General features: G+C 29.5%; 4 protein-coding genes across 10 annotated transcripts in view; 2 read left to right on the forward strand and 2 right to left on the reverse strand.

The window, feature by feature from the left end:
- The first annotated feature begins 130 nt into the window (after positions 1-130).
- LOC100746059 (insulin-like growth factor-binding protein-related protein 1) lies at positions 131-2,397 on the forward strand. Its single transcript, XM_012385709.3, has 4 exons — positions 131-435; positions 925-1,123; positions 1,705-2,008; positions 2,145-2,397. The coding sequence occupies exons 1-4, from the start codon at positions 272-274 to the stop codon at positions 2,318-2,320; spliced, it is 843 nt and encodes a 280-aa protein (XP_012241132.1). The 5' UTR covers positions 131-271; the 3' UTR covers positions 2,321-2,397.
- Positions 2,398-3,089: 692 nt separating this feature from the next.
- Positions 3,090-11,876, reverse strand: LOC100746183 (prominin-1-A). The gene is made up of 15 exons (XM_033320768.1): positions 11,712-11,876; positions 11,445-11,620; positions 10,745-10,932; positions 8,741-8,836; positions 8,300-8,502; positions 8,077-8,212; positions 7,659-7,829; positions 7,336-7,435; positions 6,810-7,004; positions 6,379-6,601; positions 6,010-6,309; positions 4,750-4,908; positions 4,536-4,669; positions 4,180-4,230; positions 3,090-3,272 (listed from the first exon to the last, which is right to left on the reverse strand). Exons 1-15 carry the CDS (start codon positions 11,859-11,861, stop codon positions 3,227-3,229), a joined length of 2,328 nt encoding a protein of 775 aa, XP_033176659.1. The 5' UTR covers positions 11,862-11,876; the 3' UTR covers positions 3,090-3,226.
- The window catches only part of LOC100743261 (trace amine-associated receptor 9), a 107,766-nt gene continuing 98,140 nt past the window's right edge, over positions 9,128-18,753 (forward strand). For 3 of the 7 annotated variants that reach the window (XM_003489546.4, XM_012385745.3, XM_033320772.1), the window contains exons 1-2: positions 13,780-13,883; positions 15,420-15,519. The gene's annotated coding sequence lies outside the window, so the exon portion shown is untranslated. Of the gene's footprint in view, positions 9,925-13,779; positions 13,884-14,826; positions 15,129-15,419; positions 15,520-18,753 lie in introns of those variants that run through there. The other 4 variants (XM_012385742.3, XM_033320770.1, XM_033320771.1 and 1 more) reach the window with 4 other exon arrangements.
- On the reverse strand, positions 11,975-13,229 carry LOC117151661. The gene is made up of 2 exons (XM_033320765.1): positions 12,981-13,229; positions 11,975-12,447 (listed from the first exon to the last, which is right to left on the reverse strand). Exons 1-2 carry the CDS (start codon positions 12,994-12,996, stop codon positions 11,975-11,977), a joined length of 489 nt encoding a protein of 162 aa, XP_033176656.1. The 5' UTR covers positions 12,997-13,229.

Consider the following 18,753-nt stretch of genomic DNA (forward strand, 5'->3'; position numbering starts at 1 on the left):
AGAAACATGAGAAAATGTAAAGCGGGGTATAAATAGGGATATGCTCTAAGGTAGGGGTACAGTATAATAAAAATTTGATGTAGAAAATGTATATGGGAAACCTTAATAATTTTTAAGTTAAGCTATAATTTCTGTATTAATTTATTATATTGCACGATTGTTTCTTAATGTTATGTTATGCGAAACGCGGGGGATCTTTACTCCCCCTTAGGAAGAAATCAAGGAAAGGGACTCTCTCTTTGTCAGTACTCTCGCCTTGTTAGTCAGCGAGATGACGCGTAAAGGAGCACTTCCTGTGTTATCGTTGTCGTACTTGTTTATATTCTGTGTTGCAATATTCGAAAGAAACGCTTTTGCATCTATCGAAATTAACGAAGATACGGAGATCATAGAGGAGAAACGCATCGAAGGATGTATCGAGTGTGGCGATTATAGGTAATTATTAGGATTAGAAATACGTTTATTTGGATGAATTATATTCTGTGTCCTAATTTATATTTACTTTACAAACATGGTTAATTTTAATGCTGATTTTTTAATGGAAGGTAAAAATGTCAAAGTGATATAACGTACATGGAGAGACAAGCTATAGCTATGATGCGAGGACATTGAACTTGATAGTTTAGCATTGATATAATAAATTGCAATTTATAAACTATTATTGTATTACGTTTAGATTAAATACAAAGATAATCATCGTCGATTTTTTACTGAACTACAAAATATATTAATATATTATTTGGATAAGACGAATAGAACATAAAATCATTAAAAATAAAAAGTATAAAGTTTCGACATTTCTTCAACAGTTACTATTTTTCGAAAAATTTGTATTTGTGACATAAATCGATTGTAAATCAAAATAGTAATTTCATTTATTCAATCTTGTAAATGTAAATTTTGAAAAGATTTGTTTATATATAGGTGTCCGGGAGATTTTGGAAAATGTTTATTAGGTTCTGTTCTCGACCCATGTAAATGTTGTGCAACTGGTATATGTGCTCGATTGGATGGCGAACCTTGTTGGAATTCTAGTATACCTGGATTGCCTTCGAAACGTCGTAACGATGGTCTATGTGCAAGAAATTATGAGTGCAAGTTAAGGTCGGACCTCCGGAAAGAGGTATATTTAAATGAAATATCATCTAGCTAATTTCTAATAAAATATCGTATCTCATTTTTTATTTTAAAACAGAACCGTTTTTCTTGTATCATCGTTACAGAAGAAAGACTTTCTGCCTTGTTCGTTAAGCAGATACAGAAATGGCGGATGTCGATTTTATTCATAAGTAGGGCGTGGAAAGCAATGATACGTACTACTGAATTCGTAGAGAAACATTATCAAATTGTATCACTACTGACTGTAAAAGCTATCAATGTATTTTATCATTTAGAATGTTGCAATTTCATAAAAAAAACTTAATACTTTTTCACGCGGAATGACAAGAAGGTTTTAATGCACGCAATTTTCTAAAATATATGCACATACATTACGGACGATTGTAACATGAATATAATTGCGAAAATTTAATTTTTTCTTAACTATTCATATTTATTCACACTTCTTCTCTAACATATATTTTCTAAATCAAAAAATAGGTGTGGAATATTTCAGTTGCGGAATCATTCTGTAGAAAAGAGTTAGAGAATAAATTTGTATCTTTAGAACACTCATTTAAATTAATGATTTCTAATTATATATAGGACGAACCAGAAGCCACTTGCGTTTGTATGGAACAAACTCCGGCGTGTGGTAATGATAATAAAACGTACACAACACCCTGTGCGCTGCATGAAGAGGCAATGAGACGGAAACGTTCATCTTCCTTGACGTTACAGCATCTTGGTCCGTGTCAAAGCCGTCCCTGGATTTTATCTCCTTTAGAAGATGTTTTATCAGTGTTTGGCCAACGATTAGCACTAAATTGTGAAGCGAAAGGCTTCCCTGTTCCCGATATTTTTTGGGAATTTCATGCAGCAGATGGGAGGAAAGTCTTGAAACTGCCAGGTACGCTTTTAATAACATAGTTATAATTTATAAATACGTTGTTTAGTTCGATAATTATAATTTACAAATACATTATTTAGTTGGATTAAATGTATCTATTAAGACAAGTGATAATTTACTATTTCTATGTGGATAGGTGAAGCCCAAGGAGCGACAGTCCATAGCAGCGTCGGTCCGGAACCTCTTATGCGAACATCATGGATGCAATTACCTCGTGTCACCAAAGAGTATGTTGGAATGTATCACTGCATTGCCAAAAATTCGTGGGGTGAAGCTAGTAGTGCATCTTTTGTTTCTATGTCGGAACACTAAATGTGTTCTTTTTTTTTATACGTATGTCAGAATTTGTAAAAGTTAAATAAATTACACGAATGCTTGTTAAAAACAAAGTATTTTGTGAATATTAATTTAGTTATTAATATGTGAAGAATTACTGTAATTCATAGAACTGCTTTACTATTTACTATGTCGATACAGTCCTATTATAGAGCTACTGAAATTTCAAAATGTTTTGCATAACAGATATAATATCATAAAAAGATTTCCATAAGTTAGTATTTTTATAAGTATTTATATTTGACAAATTTTTCATTTCATATATCTGTACGGTCTGTTGACCTAGGTGGATTTTTTGGATTCTTTTTATATAAAACTTTCAATGTATCATAAAACAGCAAACTGTCCACCTTTGTTTCACAATTACCAGGAGGTGCTGAGCAGGATAAATTACGGTGTCAACTTCTCGTCGTGTCATTCACTAACAAGAATGAAGACTCAACTTTTTTGGCTGTGTGAAGACTTTTTTGGTTGTAAGAAGTTCTTTTGCAGGGATTTATCTACCGGACAAGCTACTGCTGCCTACTCAACAGAACGGGTTCGTATTTTGTGTAATACAGTCCAATATACATAGATATACATTAAACTACATATCTGACTATATTAAAATCTTAGAGTTGAAAAGTTGTTGTTATAATGACATGAACATATGTATACGCATAATGTATACACATATGGGCAAGTAAGTTAATTAATCAATGTATAAATAAAAAAGTAGTATATTTATTGAGATTAATAACAACAATTTAATTTTTCAAATATTTATATCGTTTAATCAATTAGAACTTTCATAAGCATTAAGTACTGATTGCAAAAAGTGAAAATATATTATGCAGAAATACAGGAATATGGATGAATTATCCGGTGAAATATTTCTAATTTTTATTGCCATCCTTCTTCGGGTTCGGGTGGTGGTGGTGGTGGTGGTCTGGAAATGAATTGTTTTATTATTACGATGGATATAATCTAGCTGAATATACTTTCCTCTATTAATTTGATATTTACGTAATGTTTATTCATACAAGCTTATATTTATAAATATTACGTATTATATTGGCTTCAATAAATTACTATACACATTACTATACATTTGTGACTTTTGAGTATGATTGCACGGTGATAAAACTATTCCTATAAAGCTATTCTTCACTGAGTTATATGTAAAATATATTAGTACTTGGATGAATGATTGTGAATTGGATTTGTGTAATCACTCAACTGTATGGATGAGATAAAGCAAGTAGCAAGTTATATTCAAACTTAGCGTAAACAGGTTGTTGAGACGACAATGGATACCTGATGAGTCATCTACGAAAGATTATTTAGCTATTTTTATACGTCATTAGATTTTTATGACATTCTTGCGGATGAATTTTTAAAGCACGTCCATTTGAACTAGCTATACGTATCGTCAATTTACTAGAAGAGTGACTTGTTAGAAATATTTAAAAAATTGTGAATTTTATGACATATGCAAAAATTAACTGCACAAATGAGCTATTTCCTAGGATGAGAAAACTACAATTTTATTAAATAATTATTTGAAATGTTCGAAACAATATGGTACCTATAGTAAAAGAACAAAGTCTACCAATAAGAAGATACTACAATAGTAAGATTGGAAAATAACTCAAAGACATACAATGTACAATATATCTTTAATATAAATCTTTCATATTTGTCAGTTACATATTTTTTTAAACAATACTAAACTTAAACGAATCCTTACTTATGGAAAATTTAAATAATTTTTTACATTTTGAAAGGGTATTAGCTATATAATTATGTAATTCATATCAATGGAAATATCGTTTTTAACTGAAATGTATGCTTACTCGGGTGTATTCCAATTTTCTTGTTCGTTGGTTTCGGTCGGAGGATCTGCTCTGAAATTAAAAATACATAATTATTGTGTAGTACGTATTATATATTAGCATAATAAATGTACTTAATGAAATTTCTAAAATAATTAGTTATTTGGAATTTTTAATATCTTTGAATAATTTTTAATTAATCTATAAATTTGCCTATAAATATGTATCCTAAAATAAGTTCTTCTAAAATACTCTTTCTATCTATTTATTTCGTTACCTTTTAAAACTTTTTAAATCTTCCATACACAATGTGCATAATGTCATAAAATAATCAAAATACTTACCAAAATATCAAACAGAAAATTTTTGGTACTTACGATCTTGTGGATATAAGAGTAGCGTCCTTTGTAACAGATGGAAATTTTTTATATATCAAAGACAAAATATGAGCAGTTGGTGTGCTTGCTATCATAATAACTATGCATAAAAACGTAGCAAACCAGTATCCACTCTGAGAAGTTAAAAAAGAGTAAACTCTTATTCGAATAATATTTTGAAGCATATTTATAATATCTTCCAATATATACGTACCAAATTACCTAAAAAATGACTACATAGTAAAAGTTTAATTCCTTCTACGACGTCCCAAAGCGGTCGGCATTTTGCTACTCCATTGCCCATTTCGGACAATACGTGGAATCTCCATTGATCCAAATAATTAGCTAGTCGATCTGTGTAAAGCTTTGTTTTCTGTACAAGAAGTATAATATTCGTAATACAGTGTTCAATCAAATAAACGAAAGTGTCTTCTGTCTTTCTAACTCAACTTAACATTTTTATCTAGAACTATATTTTAACCCTTTGCACTGCTCCGTAGCAGCTATTCCGGATGATTTAGCGTATACGTGACGCGTGTCTTACAGCTAGTGTAAAATGATTTCATATACAAATTAGCTTACAAAACATTATATTCTAATAATTTATCTATATTTACATGTTTGAAAATATGATTTTGTAATATTAATTTCTGTATTGCTTGTATGATAACTTATAAAACATTCACCAAGATGCATTCTTGATATAATTAATCTCATTTTTCAACAGTTCAAAATCAAGCTCATCTTCGTTTGAGCTAATTTCACTTGTGAAAATCACTTTTTTAGGGTTTCTAAACTATAATACTTTTACCATGATCGTCGAACCCGAACTAACATTGGAGACGTTGTTTCAATACCATAGTTGAACCATAGTTTCGGTGGGATATGGGATTAAATATTTGATCTCCATTTTAAAGTCTAACACTTCACACTTCCTAACAAAGAACACAAACAGCTAAGGAACCAATTTACGAACCAATATTGCACTCTCATCAATTGGAGATGTCGAAATCTAGCATAAACTGGGACTATCGTCTCTCGCTCGTCACAGGAGTTGCAATACGGAATGCCGTGGTGACTGAAAGTCGCCTCTCGAGTGCAAAGGGCTAAGATTATCTTTACAATGTAGATAATTAGTAAAACTTATGGTTGATTATTTTGAGACTGTTAGGTAGATGATACATTTACACTGTACATGTGAATGGGTGTGTATGCATCAGCGAGCGTCTAGGTCTGAGTTGAGACAAAACGGTTGGAAGCCGTTAGAAGAATGTGGTGGAGTCGGTCGACAACAAGCGTGCATGCAAGAAGGTTATCGAGGTCTCCAAAGCGTAATATATATGTATAGTTGTTGTGTGTGAAATAAAGTAAACTATTTGTATTTCCGAATTCTCTCTATACCTTAACAGAGACTAAATTGGTTATTACAAAATTTTAAATTTTATTTCGAGTCGGCAAGTCAAATAATACGTACCAATTGAGCAATCTTATCTCCTTGATTATCAATATAATATTGAATAGTCTTCAAATTAGTAAGCGATTGATTAACCTGTTGTCGTAATGGTTGCACTTGCAATTCTAATGCAGCGAGTTTATATAACAATGCGTTCTGTAATTTCATTAAAGGTTTCACTCGCCTTAGAGTCAAATCTTGCATATTTATTACAATAGTTTCCAAGCTTCTGGCTGTTAATCTGTCGCTCATTTGTTCGGTAACTTTGTCCAGTTGATCTGACATTGCTTCCAAATCTTTATTTAATATTCTTCCTTGGATCTAATGGCAAATAATACTTCAAAAAATTTAAATTATCTATAGAAAGTGTTAATCAAGGATTTACTATACCATAATCCTATGTTCTGTTAAATTCAAGCCACAAGCATATAATAAATTATGTAGTTGCTGTCGCAAATACGGCGTAAATATTTTTAAAGTTTTCAATTCAACCTTAATTTTTAGTATAATTCTGGTAAAGCTTGACCAAGTCCAATATGCAGTAAGTTGTTCTAACTTCATTGTACTGCCTAATCCAAAAGCTGGATATGCGGGCTCGTTTTCTCGACATTTTCTGTAATTGCAGATTATTCATTATTTTGTAAATCAATGCATCAATTTATATATTGTTAAAATTTCCTAGAACATTATTTATATAATTTGCTAGAATATTATTTTATGGGTAACTTCTCTTATTAGTTGTACCATTTACAATAAAATGTGCATTATTGATACGATAAATTTTCATTTCTAATATATATCAAACAAATCAATCGACTTACTCGAATAGATCTTTCAAAGATACGCTTAATCTTTTTCCTAAGAATATTCGAGTTTCCAAGATAGCTTGCATTGTACTATAATTCGGATCATGAAGTGGACGGCAGATTAACATTTCTGTATGACTCGATAATATCAAAGTCATTAGAAAAACTGCCCATAATATAATTGAGATGAAACAAGCCATAAATACACCACTGAAATGTAAAAATTGCAATCGATACTTCACAATTCATAATTTTGCTGTTTGATTGATGCAAGAAAGAAAGGAAAAATAAAAGATAATTAAGTACAGTTACAATTTTTTATTCTCTATGAGAAAGTCTTAATAATAGTCTTTATGTTTCTCTAAGGTATAATGCCCAACAAAAAAAGTATATCTTACCGAGAAATATCTCTCATATTTCATTAAAATGTGTGTGTATGTGTGTATACAAATGGAAATTATTTTAGAATTTAGTATTATTTACACTGTAATATTACTAAGAGAATAAATGCACTAAATTTGATTAAATATAGCATACTCACCATAAAAGTGTAAGTCGTACTTTATCTTCAGAAGAACCACAACGACAAGAAAGAGCTCCTAACAATAATAACCAGACAATTAAGATACATAGTACGGCACCTATAAAATATAAATAAAAGCCATAGTATTTTATTGATTTACTACTGTAGTTATTTTATATTTCTTTTATTTTTTTTTTATTTGCTCTTCTCATAAACAACGTCTTTTATATATAAATTTCTGTCTCTTTCTATCGTTATATCTATACATATTCTTTAAAAAAAATTTAATTTTAGAAGATATATACATATATACATATAATTTAAGGAAATATATTACTTACCAATACCTATAAGCCATCTGACATGTTCGAAGACTATTATATATGGTGTCGTATAATCCACTAGATGCCTTGCAAATTCTAATTGTTTAACGAGCTCGGAATTGCTTGCTTCCATATTTCGTGCTTCATCAAAGATTCTTGCACGCATTTTATTCACTTCACGTCGAATTTCTGAAAGACGTTCCTTTTTATTTGATTATATCTTTCGCTGTATTTCCAAATGCAATCAAGATAATAAGGATATTATTAATTCATAAATTAATATTAAAAATTTAACCATAGACGTGCAATATACATATGTATTAACAGTATTTATACTAATATTTGTGTTACCACAATCCTTCTATAAATTATTCCTACACTCACAGTTCGCATTGATGCTTAATATTATACACTATTAACAAACATTTTTACTTACGATTCCGAACTTCTAAACTATTCCTCGCAATATGTTGTGGAATGTACATATACTCTCCTCGAGCTTGACGAATAGTTTCTGTAAAATTTTCTCGTTTCAAATCACGTAAACGCAGCAAATGATCATCTCTCAGAAACTATAAAAATACAAATACCGTTGTTATACATTTTGCACTGAGCGTACAATAGTATATACTTATTTTATAAGAGTAGATTCAATTTGCCTGATCTATCCGTAAAGCTAATCGTAATCCAAAAGAATCAATAATGGTACAAAGGGGACGATCGCGTCCGGTACAAGCTCTCAATATGCTTTCCAAATTTCGACGTAAATCATCAATTTCACGACTTAATTGCTTCCCAAGACTACGAATATTTTCACCATCGCTTAATAAAGATTCAACATTACTTGAAATTTTATAGCTGGCTGAAATATAATAATATTATAATGATAAATAATGTGTACAATATGTTTGTCACAACCACGTCGTCATAAACATGCAAAATCGGACGTGGTCATATCCATTTCACTAATTAAAGTGTCAGTCGCAATAAGAGAACTGATTTTACTTTTACTTTACTTCTACTATTCTACTTTTATTAATTTCACTATTTTGACGTTTAAAATAGATACATTACGAATACTCCAGTCATAGTTCTCTTACCATTTGCGAGATCTACAAGCATATTTAAGGCGTTATCTAGTCCTGTTTCAGTGGATAATTCATTCTGCACTGGCTTTCCCAATAATTCTTCTATATCTGCAACAAATAAACATATTTTTATTTTACATAAATACGTAATATTTCCGCTTTTGCGGTAGATAATTTGCCTTGTACATCATTAAAATTCCATAATAATTCCATATGACTGATAAACTGATAAAAATACGTAAGAAGACAATTAGAATTTGAACAATATCGTGTTTATAGAGATGTCAAAACGCTTGACAATTCGTATTGCGATTACTGACTATAATAGATTTCACGGATATCGGCTGGACTGAGTCATTTTTCGAGCAGTAGTTTAAAGGGAAATCGACGTCTACCTTTTGAACGCTTGTCGCGTGATTGAGCGCTTGGCGCATTGTACTAAGGAGAATGCAGCTCAATTCCGCTTGTGAGGTAGTCAAGCGACATACTAGAGATTACTCCTCAGTCACTATCAGCGTTCAATATTCGCGAATTCCAACACAGTTACATCGTGCGTCACGCGCGACGTACATCGCTAAATGAACTAATCGCGTCATTTGCTAATTACAAAGTTCTAGGTTAAATATAAAATTCTAATTTTTATATCACTATAAAAATTAGATAATATAATCATATTTTTATATTAATTATGTTTTATATTAACATTTTAAGAGCGAGTCAACTTATAGCTCAATGTTCAAAACAATAATGTACAGAGTTTTCCAAAGTCTCGTATCTCTTTCATACATGTATTTCGTTTTTAGTCTTATGATTCTTTTTTAAATATTCCAATTTTCGCTTTATAAAGTTTTAAGATGGCAGATTTAACTATTTAAAAAATACTAAAAAAAAGTTCGTATACACACACGAATATTAAAATCGCAACCTCTTTGCATGAAATACTTTTAGACATCATTGTGTGATTATATGCATTATATGCACAATTTACTATAATCAATAAAAAATTGTAATATTTCGAAATTTTCGAATTGTATAAATATAAAATTTCATCACACAAGATCGACACGTGTCACTCATAATCAGTTAGGTGACGTTCCCCATCCGTGTTACTCGGTTAGGGTTGCAGAATAATAGGAGAGGGAGAGAGCGTGTGATTATCCAAGGAAGCGTTATGCAACAACAGATCATCGCTTTATGTAAGTAGGTTGATTGTAATACTTATATTTTATCATTAGTTATAAAATCATTTCTCATTTGTACGTCCATATATTTTCAGGCATTCCTAATTTAAAATATTGTATCGTGTACTAACATAATACCGTAATAAATTGCAGAATGAGATTAAATCAAATAAATGTTGTAAATTTGTAAGGGTTTTAAACAATCTATCACTGTTATTACTTTCTTAATATTCAAGTCATAGGTGGTTTAAAAAAATGGATTTATCATAATTTAAAACGATCTATCCTATTTAATCAATAAATTACTTTGTTGATAAGATATTCTTACTAATCAGTACGTAACACGATAGGATCAGGCTTTGTACAATGGCAAACGCACATAATACGATCCCCTGTATTGTTCACACTAACGAGCTCAATTTGCAGGACTGGTTAGCCTATTAACGACGATAGACCCATTATAAGATATTTAGTATCTCTATAGCTTTCATTACACGCACATGAATGTTCTAATTTCTCCGTTCATAATCATTGTATAATATTACAAAAATCTTTTCGCATTTTTTTTATCTTCCGAAAATGTACCTAGCGTCGTATTCAACTTCACATTTTTTAATTATATTTCTAAATTGTACACGATAATTTCCAGGATCTTCCATTTTAATTTTTCCGTACAATTATCTCCCAAATTATTCTTTATCAGGAAAAATGTTTCAAATAAAATTTAATCTGTTTCCATGAGGGCGATCAATACCATTATTTTTCACATTTATTGTATTATATGGAGAAACGATATTTGTAGGTACAACGTGGAAGAAAACAAAATTCTACTTACTGTCTAGATCTGCAAGAATTGCTTCGCTAGCCACATCTAGACTTCTTGAAAGGCATTTGCGTAGTTGAATCGTTGTGCTACTATGATAATCGTTTAAGTCTTGTAAGGCAGTTTCAACTACAATTGGAAATTGTTCCACGCTTGCAGATACTGTCTCATTACATACGATCATTGTAATCATGCCCAATCTAAAAGTAAGTTGGACAGATTTATGAATACGTGTAAGCGAGTTTGTAGCAATATTTGAAGAAGTTATTAATTTAAAGAAAATGTATAAGTTAATTTTATTGTATTTTCTTATAGTGGATTTTCGAGTGTATACAAGAAATGTTGAAAAATGCTTAAATGCTTAAATGTTCAATTCTTATTAACATGGAAGATGTCTTTAATTTATCGACATAAATGTCTCATCATGAGTTGATCTATTGTTTCGTTCAAGTTTTCGGATCTTTAACAATTCTGAATATTTTATGAATTATTCGAGAAAGAAAACTGGAATTTCGCACAATTTATTTTTTTTCCGATTATCAGCAAATATCATAAGTTTTGAAGACAAAAAGCGGCAATTATGATTGCAATTTTTGTGCGATTTCAAATGAGATGAATCGTATTATAAAGCGATCTCTCGTAGTTTGTTATACCTGTTGCAGAACAACTTGTATTTAAAAATTTCACCATCAGTATTTGTAACACTGCTTACCCGAGTACACAAACAAAAAATGCCAGGAAAAATGTAAGCGCGCTAGGATGTTGACTCGGTTTGTAATCTTCTCTTATTGGACGACATGCAAGCCAAAGCTCAATTCCAGGTATTACACAGCACAAAATGCAGCACATACCAAGCACTGCCAGCAATGCTGTTTCCAGGCGTATTGACTATTAACAATTAAACCAAATTAAAGAAAAAGTTTCATTATATACTTTGATAAAATGCGTCATGTACAAAGCATAGAAAAATTTGTCTTACCTCTGAAATCAATCTTGACGTACTTAACCGGTTTTCTATCGCATCTGTCAATAAATCTATAGGTAATATAAAATATTGTTTTAGAAAATGCTTCTGCCATTTAGAATTATTGAATAATGATTGTTTAATATCGTTTCTACAATGGAGCATTGAACATAAAACATTGAAACGGATATCACAGTAAATTGTTATTATTTGTAATTTTTACTTTCATTATTTACAGAACACAATGTTGAATATAAAAAAATATATCATAATTGAAATTATGATATCAATACAAAGTGTTTATTAAATTTTAAACACAAGTATAGATATAATATAATGAATAAGATTTCAAGATTGTATACTTTACCAACTGGTACGTCATAAGGTTGAATAAGTGACAGAAATTTTCGTAGAAAATCAAAAACAAATATTCCTCTGTCCAAGTGTAAATTTGCCATTTTGTACTCTTTTTCGGAGCTGGTCGTAGGAAATTTAAGTTTCGGATTCCAATTGTTCCAATCTGTAGAGATCACAGATGTCTTCAAATGTGAAATATTTGTGTCGTTTCTAGGTCCATGAACTAGAACATCGGCTACCATTTCTCTTCCATCACGTTGTGCTTCACTTGGTGTGTGAAAAATGATAAAACTGTCCGTAGTAGTGTAATTGTCGCTATTTGGGAATGAATTTGCTTCAACTATACCATTAAGCTGACCCAGAGCTTCCGAGGCAAAAAATAGTACAAATATTCCTAAAATATTTAGAAATATTTATTCATCGATAGTTAGAAAGTGTATATAAAAAATCAAAGCACGTAAAATAGTATATTATATTTATATCTGTTTTATATTATTTTATAAAACTGCGCTTATGACAATTTTACTTTGAATATTTTATATCTTTTATCGTTTATTATTTTTTCAAAAGTTTGAAGTCACGACCTATTCCATGAATTCAAGAATTTAAAAAACATGTCAGTTTAGAATTTTGTTATTTTAGAAAAATCTTCAGTCAAAGATCTATCGAAGTAGAAACTATAACTTTTTATATCTTTTAGTATTGATTAAAAATCACAGCACAAGGTTCAGTATGTTTAGGAACAATTGGAAAAGTGATTCCAAATTTTAGGAAATTAATTATCGAGGTTAAAGGTTCTTTTTACGATAAGTAATAACTTTTAACTTTTTCATTGTGTTAAGTATTCATTTCTCAAGTATATTCGTAGGATTTGTAGTGTCTTTATTAATAAGTAAACAAAAAATGAAGATACAAAGTAATGCACACCTTTCAAAAGGATCATTTTCTTTCACTGTAACGTTACAGTTTCTCGATATATTCTTTGATAAGATAATACATACAACGCGGAAACGCGATAGAACAACCCTGTTGAATCGTGGCTATATGTGAACTGACACTCGAAAGATTTGTTAAGGCTTCTTTGAAACCCTGTAAGTGTGGATGTTGTTGAACTCTAATAGAAAAGATATAAAAACACGCACATATATTATATGTATAACATTGAAATGCGAAATATCGAAGTTAAAAATATCTAATATTTAAAAGTTTCAATAACTAATATACTAAAATAGTTGAAATTGTTGAAATTATCAACATATTTTCTAAATAAAAACAACTGTTTTAATATTAATTTTATTGCTTTTCTCATCCTGTAATTTTAACTACATCAATAATTTCTTTCTATAGCATTTTTTTATTTAATATTTAATATTAACTTATATATAATATAAAGTTTATTTAATACTTTAATGATAAAATTATTTTACTTCTGTGACATTCTTAAACATTTTTTAAATCTCATCATTCATCTGTAATAAAAAGATTTTCTTCCTTTGACAGCCTTATGTGAATATCTACATATGCTTATATATTTAATATTAACATAATTCTTGTAAAGTTATATAACATATAATCAGAACTTTCTCTTTTTCTTAAAATAAATTAGTGCGCGCAAATATAGATAGATTAGATTCAAATCTTGAATAAACCGCGCGCGAATTCTATCCCACCAAATTGTGCTATCCCTCCTTTACCCCCCGCTAAGCTTATAGACTTACCTGTAGCGCGGGGAGTCATTTGACTGTCGAAAGTCATCACGCAGACATGTGTATACTCATTCGGAACGCGGCGTTAACCTATTAACTGCGCAATATCCTTCGTTGCTGTCTTGTAAGTATTTATACACTACTATTAAATACATTTTATACTTTTTTAAGTATGTTTGCTTTTCTTTTGGTTGGTTGGATATATATTCGATTATTTGAATGCTTTAACTTATACAAATATTGTATTAACACTTTTGAGGTAAAATTTCAGTTTGAAACTTTATTTATTTATTACTTTAGGTTAATATAGTTGGCTTTAATTATTTTAAATTGTGTTAGTTGTCTTTTGTACAGATTATTCGATCGATTATTGGTTAATTACATGAGTAAACTCGAACGAATAAAAGTCATGAATGAATTAGTAGACGGATCGATGATTTCTAATTTATAATTTATCTAATTTCATAGTAATTAATACGTTGTATAATAATATGTAATTGATAATGCATAATTGTATTATTATCATGCATTGATATATGAACATAAAAATGAAAGTAAAAAAGATTAAACTAATTACTTTTTCATGTATGGATATATTAAATTATTTCTTTATTAAATAATTATTAATGAATCATAACTTTTATTACAATTTTTATTATTGTTACGAAAGAACCACAATGACAGATATCTTTCAATTTTAAGGTTAGATACAGCTTTTATGCAGTGTTCTGAAATTTAGTGGAACATTTTGATTTATTTCAAGCATAGTTGCATATTTATGAAACATTGTTTACAAACACAGTTTATTGTTAGAATGTTTCTCTTGAACACTCGCAGTTTCTTGGATTTTTGCAAAGCGATTCATATCAATAATTCGATCGATCGATTCATAGATATTTGGCAATATTAGGAAGTGTTTTATGATTTGTAAACAATATTTTATGTATGTGTATTTCTTATTGAGGAGCAAATAACAATTAATAGGCAGATTTAGTAGTATTTTCTTAAATAAACACTTTAGAAGAAGAAAAAGTAAAATATGAAAATAAAACATTTTGTTTTCCTTTGTGTTCCCCCTCTTTACTAATACATCTTTATTTTCCGAGAATGTTTATGATCGCGCGCAATGCGGTCAGTAGAGTCAATGTTTGTTGCGCAGTGTTATTTCCAATATTTTTTAGAGCACAATAGCTCTTAATAATTGAAAATTCAGTTAGAATTCACGCACGAAATTTGAGTCAGTGTTTGTTCGTAGTGTCTTTTATTTTTCTTTTCTCATATTTTCTTTTAAATTCGATATCAGCTTTCGGTATTAGAATCAGTGCTTCTCTTCAAAGAATCTAACCTCTTCAAGAGTTAAAAATATGTAGTAAGTATTCTTGTCTATTATATTTTCATTAATTTTATTTCTTCATATTTTGTTTGAATCATCGTTAATCAAAAAGATAATTTTTTTTATTGAAATAAAATTTGAAAGTATTGAACTATAAAATAAAAACATCTGACATGCTTGGACGATCATTAGATTCTAAATTTCTAATTCTTAAGCTTGTAGATTGGAATCGTAATTGTTTATCGTTATTACAGTTTATTAGAATTTCAATCTTCATTAGCACTAAAGATTTAAATTTAATACAGTTCTATCTTTTTTTTTCTGAAGATTTTTCACAACCTCCAGTTGCATCATGGGATCCTATTCCTTCGTGATGGCATTTTCTGAATTGCAGTAACATTGATGGCACTATTCTTCGTATGCAATGGTGAGTCTCATGCATTTTCGTTCCTTTAGTTACCCAATCATGTCGTAGGATGAAAGGTCCGTATCGATACGGATATATATAAATATTTATATATATATACATATATATATATATATATCTCTCTCTACTTTAGATATAGATATAAAATATCAACGATATTATTATAGATATTCCAATAAAGATATCCAATAATAATTTAATTGAATAATAAAATTTGTATAATTTTAAATATTTTGATAAATTAAATGGTTCTCTAAGTATTTATCGTAATAAAATAAAAATTTTTCGATAAAAAAACTTAAATTTTTGATTAAAATTGGTAAAAATTCAATTATTATATAAATAAGTATATATTAATATATAATTATTAATTATGAAATATATTAATTTTTTTATCTCTATATATAAATTTAATTATAGATAAAAATTAAAATTTTAATGCAAATATTTTAAGATTGAGGTTGTTGATTAAGGTTGTACTACGCAGAATTTTTAGCGAGCATAACGACTACGGGTAGTTGTTATACCCGTGAGTAGCAACATTTTCTTTTTATGCGTTTTATTTATTAGTTCAGGGTAGGTCTTTTTGCATATCGCGAATTTTGATGATTAAAATTGCATATCAATAGTATCGATGAAAGCTCACTGAATATGCGTAAATAGATGAAATGTGAATATTTCAATAGATAATGAATGTTGGAATTACTAAAACGGAATATAACGGAGAAATCGGATATCCTCCGATTTCACTACAGTTATTCTATGGTAATGTTTTTGATTTAATCATATTTTATCTTAAGATCTAATAACATTGTTGTGTAATGTTTTATGTTATAAACTCGGATATTATTTCAAACATAAAGCTGTTGAAGTTCAAATTTCTCCGTATAACCATGTAGCTACTGAATATCAAATGCAAGAAGGCACTTCGCGACAGCCAGATTTTGGGATCAAAGCAACAAGTTTGAAACACTGCTTTCATTTTGTTGGAAATGTACTTTGACAAAGGAATCACCTGAGGCTATTCCCATTAATATTCAACTTGGCGTCAATTATTACATTCTACTAAGCTTGAACTTCTTTTTTGATAGATACATAGAGTCCTTTTCATTCTTAATTTTCTTATTTCAGTATTAGAATTTTAATGATTCCTTAAATTAAATTAGTAAAGTAAAGCATAAAATCATAATAATTTGTAATAATTTGTAATAATTTGTAATAATTTGTAATAAGCCGTGGAAATGCGAAATGAAAGATCATTAGCCCGTTAGATAAAAATAGATACACTAATCATACTTTATCGCAGTAATATCGTTTTTTTAGTAGGCGCATATACTCATTCAATTATAAACATTTCTAATCAAAATTGAGATATACACGTATTTATATCGTGTTTTACGCAATTTTCGCTAGCCGTGGTTAAACAATTTCAGGAAAATAGTATGTAAATTAGAGCGTGAAAGTAGTGTGCTAAACTCGAGTGTTAGAGGCGTCTCGGGATTTCGTCTGTAAGTAGGCTTTTGCGTTTGACGTGTATATTCGTTATTGTTTGATTTTAATTACGCACCCCGTAAGTTAACAGGTTAATGGCTTCCCGTTCTATGAATCATCAACAAGATCGGAGATCACTCTTGTTACTTTGTCACTGTACTCGTAATAGTGTTTCTAGTATTTAGTAATAGTAATAGTAGTAGTAGTAGTTTGTTTCTTGGGCGATGTACAGTTTGGTTTACCACTAATTTGGGCAAATCGCGGTTGTTTTGTTAGTGTTGCGAGTGATTAATTACGAATTGGATTAGAGTTGCGAACGAGTGTTAATTACGTTTCGAATTAGAGCTACGAAAAACTATTAACATCGGTTTGTTCTATGTATTAGTGTCGCGAAGAAATGATCGTGTTTGCTGTAACGTTGCGAATGATGAGATATCGCGATTGCTTTTAGAATTTTTTCCTTATAAATTACTATAATTTCTTACAGAATAGTATTAGAATTTTTTCTTATTTAAAATTTGAATTAATAAAAAGGAATTAATTAATTTTGTACAAAAGTTGCAATTTATGGTCATATAAATTTGGTTAATATTAAAAATAGCTTTTCATCCGTACAACAATTTGAAGAAAAGAATTAAGGAATGTTGTGATATTCCTCCATCATGATTGTTTTAATTACCATTCTATTTAGTGTTACATTAACGAATGATCGCGCTTTTTTAGTATTGCGTTTATAAAATGCGCCAAATCATTTCACTGGGACTATGGACGTGTCTATTCCACTTCCTGTATCATGTACTACAGCTAAAAAGTTTGCACGAAAGGTGATCATGTAACAATAGCTTGTAATGTATTTGCTTTAAGACCTTTCACAATTACAGTTGCGTGTATTTAAATATGAGTGCATAGATTATTATTTATTAGCGTTGCGTAAACGATTAAAACACCTTGCTGTGTTGTGTGTTTTTGGGAATTATCTGTTTCTTTTTTCTTGTTCTATCAGTAGTAAATTAATCGGTATAGCAGAATAATAAAGCACCCTTATTTACATCCGTGATCTATTTGATGAATTTTCTATTTTATAGCTGTTCTAAAGCTAATTTAGTAAATTAGTGTTGCGAGACAAAAGAGGTATTCCATTTACGGTTTGTTGATCGGGTCTACATCGAGTAGGTATTTTAATGGCCCTTTTGGCTACCAAATTGATTTCTTTTTCAGCACGCTTTATTGCCTTTTGGAATGTTTCTTCTTGAAAATACCGCTAAAGACTACATATGTTTCATACTAATGAGTATTTTCAATTTGATGTTAATTACTTGAAATTGTCATAAAGTGTTATAATAAAAAATGTTCTGGTGAAATATTTGAGTTATACATTGCTGCTTCTTGCATTTAAAGTTATAGAAAAACGAGCTTATTTTATTTGTTTAGAAACGAATCATGTGATTTTAATCGAGTTCTTTTTTCATTCTTTGTGTCCAAAACAAATTTTTAATGTCTAATTTAATTCAAATTTAAATTGCGTTATATGTTCACAATACTGGTTAAAATGTAATTATCGGATTATATTTTGATGTGTTATACGCTCTTTTTTCAGTTGTAATTTTGAGCAAATATTAACCCAATAAATAAAATTGTTATAGAATACGAATATTAATATATTTAGTACGTTAAATATATATTTATGTAATTAAAGGATCAAGAGTGAAATAACGTGTATAAAAGAAAATGATTAAAACAAAA

The sequence above is a fragment of the Bombus impatiens genome, unplaced genomic scaffold (genome assembly GCF_000188095.3).
Source record: "Bombus impatiens unplaced genomic scaffold, BIMP_2.2 scf_0344, whole genome shotgun sequence".
Lineage (NCBI taxonomy): Eukaryota > Metazoa > Arthropoda > Insecta > Hymenoptera > Apidae > Bombus > Bombus impatiens.